General features: G+C 33.5%; 1 protein-coding gene across 1 annotated transcript; it reads left to right on the top strand.

The window, feature by feature from the left end:
* Positions 1 to 1149: 1149 nt before the first annotated feature.
* Positions 1150 to 1877, top strand: LOC108475196 (uncharacterized). Its single transcript, XM_017777182.1, has 2 exons — positions 1150 to 1429; positions 1681 to 1877. The coding sequence occupies exons 1-2, from the start codon at positions 1150 to 1152 to the stop codon at positions 1875 to 1877; spliced, it is 477 nt and encodes a 158-aa protein (XP_017632671.1).
* Positions 1878 to 2218: the final 341 nt, after the last annotated feature.

Below are 2218 nucleotides of genomic sequence, written 5' to 3'. Positions count from 1 at the left end.
TAATCATCAAAAATAGAACTTTATATACCATCATCTTTAAGAGGGTTGAATTCAAGATTTAAGCTTTTATATGGAAAAGGGTACGTTAAGTTAATTTAAGAAAATAATCTTTTTCATAGAATGACAATCCATTAATGTTTTTATGTACTTCATTTATTAAGTTAGTCTGTAACCAACGAATAAAAATTTATGATTATGTGGTTTAATTAATAAATATAAAATATAGTTTACTTAGATATGGATAATGCATAATTATTGTACTTTATTTATTTAGAGCCGCTATTAAGTCCAGAGATGCTGGGTCGGCTGCCAATTCTTCATTTACTTACCGCACGCAATTTTCTAGTTTTGGACATAAAAATAAAGTCAACTTTTAGTCCTGTTTAGAGTTAGGACAAAACCTATGTCACGAAACTCAAAAACACCACGTTGACTAATCCAAGTTTCGCAAGCAAAATACGTCCCTCAATTTTCCTCATCCTTAGATACTCGCGATTCATAATATAATAGTGCTTTAGCAGCTGTAGTAGAAGTCCTTGTCTTAAATAATAATAAACAAATTAAATGTATAAATATATATTTTAGAATAATAAACATATCATGGTTTACTAGTGTCTATATAAACACAAAATAAATAAATCTTAGATGCTCGCTATTCATAATATAATATAAATAATTAAGTTGCTTTAGCAGCAATTCTAGACCACGTACAACTAATAATTCTTTTGTTTTTTTCTTGTTCTTATGACCACAACTAATAATTTTCCAATCTAATAAAAAACAACTTACCTTACGGTGTTTTAACCTAAGTGATGATAAAAGGCTGTAGTGTCCAATATATTTATAAACTATTATTATATTTCCAAAGTATAAGTCGCACATCTGTGTATGTTTTATTACCAGAAGCAATAGCTGCAGAGTGGTAGCACCACATCTTGCGAGCTAAGCAGATATTGTCTGTCTCAGAAATAAACAAATGTTTAATTTATTTCTTTTTCATTTAGAGCAAAGCTTATGGATTCCGAGACTCTATATATAGCTGGGGCACTTACCGTTGTTCCATCATCTTCATTTTGCTTTCAGAAAAGAAATATTTTAGATTCTCTCTCAAGCTACAACCTATATCGGTACCAAATCAAAGCCACAACAATGGCTCTTTTACAGAAGACAGTAGAGCTACTTGATTTAGAGCAACTCACAGTTACAGAGCCATATGATTCCGAACCAATCCCTAATGCTGCCAGTTCTCGTTCTCTGACGGTCATAGATGAAAGGCGTCGCCCTTGGACGTTCGGTTACAGGGTTACCAGAAGAGGAAGGGTCTTGTCTGGTCCCCATTGGCAGAACTTCATTAGAGACAATAATGTTCGAGTTGGTGACACGGTATCCATTGAGAGGAATGATGGGCATGGCTATCCAGCAGAATACAGTATTGAAATAAGAAGAAACCAGGGCTAATGTTAAACAAATTAGAGATGAATGGCAAGATTATTACGCAATCTACATCTACTGGTTATGAGTCCATTATTATATATTGTATTGTGTCGTGTTTATATGCTATTTTAATGTAATGTTTGAAATCCATACTTTGTTTTAAAATGAGTAATTGTGTTGCTATTTGTGTCTTGTAAGTCATTTCTATGTATAAATGTCTTATTATTTTGAATCGGCTTTATATAGCACGCATATATATCCAATATACATTGAGACTCATTGCTTTATTATTCATCTACCCATGGGGTAAATGGGCTGCTGAGATCCGTGACCCAAGGAAAGGGGTTACGGTCTGGCTAGGCACTTTCGATACTGCTGAAGCAGCTGCGAGAGCTTATGATGCTGAGGCACGGAGAATTCGTGATAAGAAAGCTAAGATTTAACCTTTTTGTTCGCCACCATATGTTTTTTTTTTTCTTAAGATTATGTAAAACATTCTGACTCTTCAAAGATTGTCGGAAGATTTAAGCCTTTGCTCTCGATATATCATATATATATTTTTTCTTTTGTCTGATCGAGTAAGAAAAGCTGGTTATTTATTGAACTCTATATAAACCCCAAGGAGGAGGACCAAATTTCACAAACAAAAGAAAAAAGAGATTGATAATCGCATATCAAATTAGAGCAGAAATGGAGATCTTTATAATCACTCTTACAAGTGACCATATATCAAAGCTCAGGTTTCATTATGTCGGCCCCGGACTCCGTGGTAGTTTAAGTGTTC

Source organism: Gossypium arboreum, chromosome 3 (assembly GCF_025698485.1).
Source record: "Gossypium arboreum isolate Shixiya-1 chromosome 3, ASM2569848v2, whole genome shotgun sequence".
In the NCBI taxonomy this organism is placed as follows: domain Eukaryota; kingdom Viridiplantae; phylum Streptophyta; class Magnoliopsida; order Malvales; family Malvaceae; genus Gossypium; species Gossypium arboreum.
Note: the sequence above shows the minus strand (reverse complement) of the source record. Positions and strands in the feature narration are given on the sequence as shown.

Bases quoted from the DNA above. Each gene is read 5' to 3' on its own strand.
- LOC108475196 (XM_017777182.1), top strand. From the start codon at position 1,150: ATGGCTCTTTTACAGAAGACAGTAGAGCTACTTGATTTAGAGCAACTC. The intron at 1,430-1,680 runs GTATTGAAATAA...GGCTTTATATAG, and splicing joins TGGCTATCCAGCAGAATACA to CACGCATATATATCCAATAT.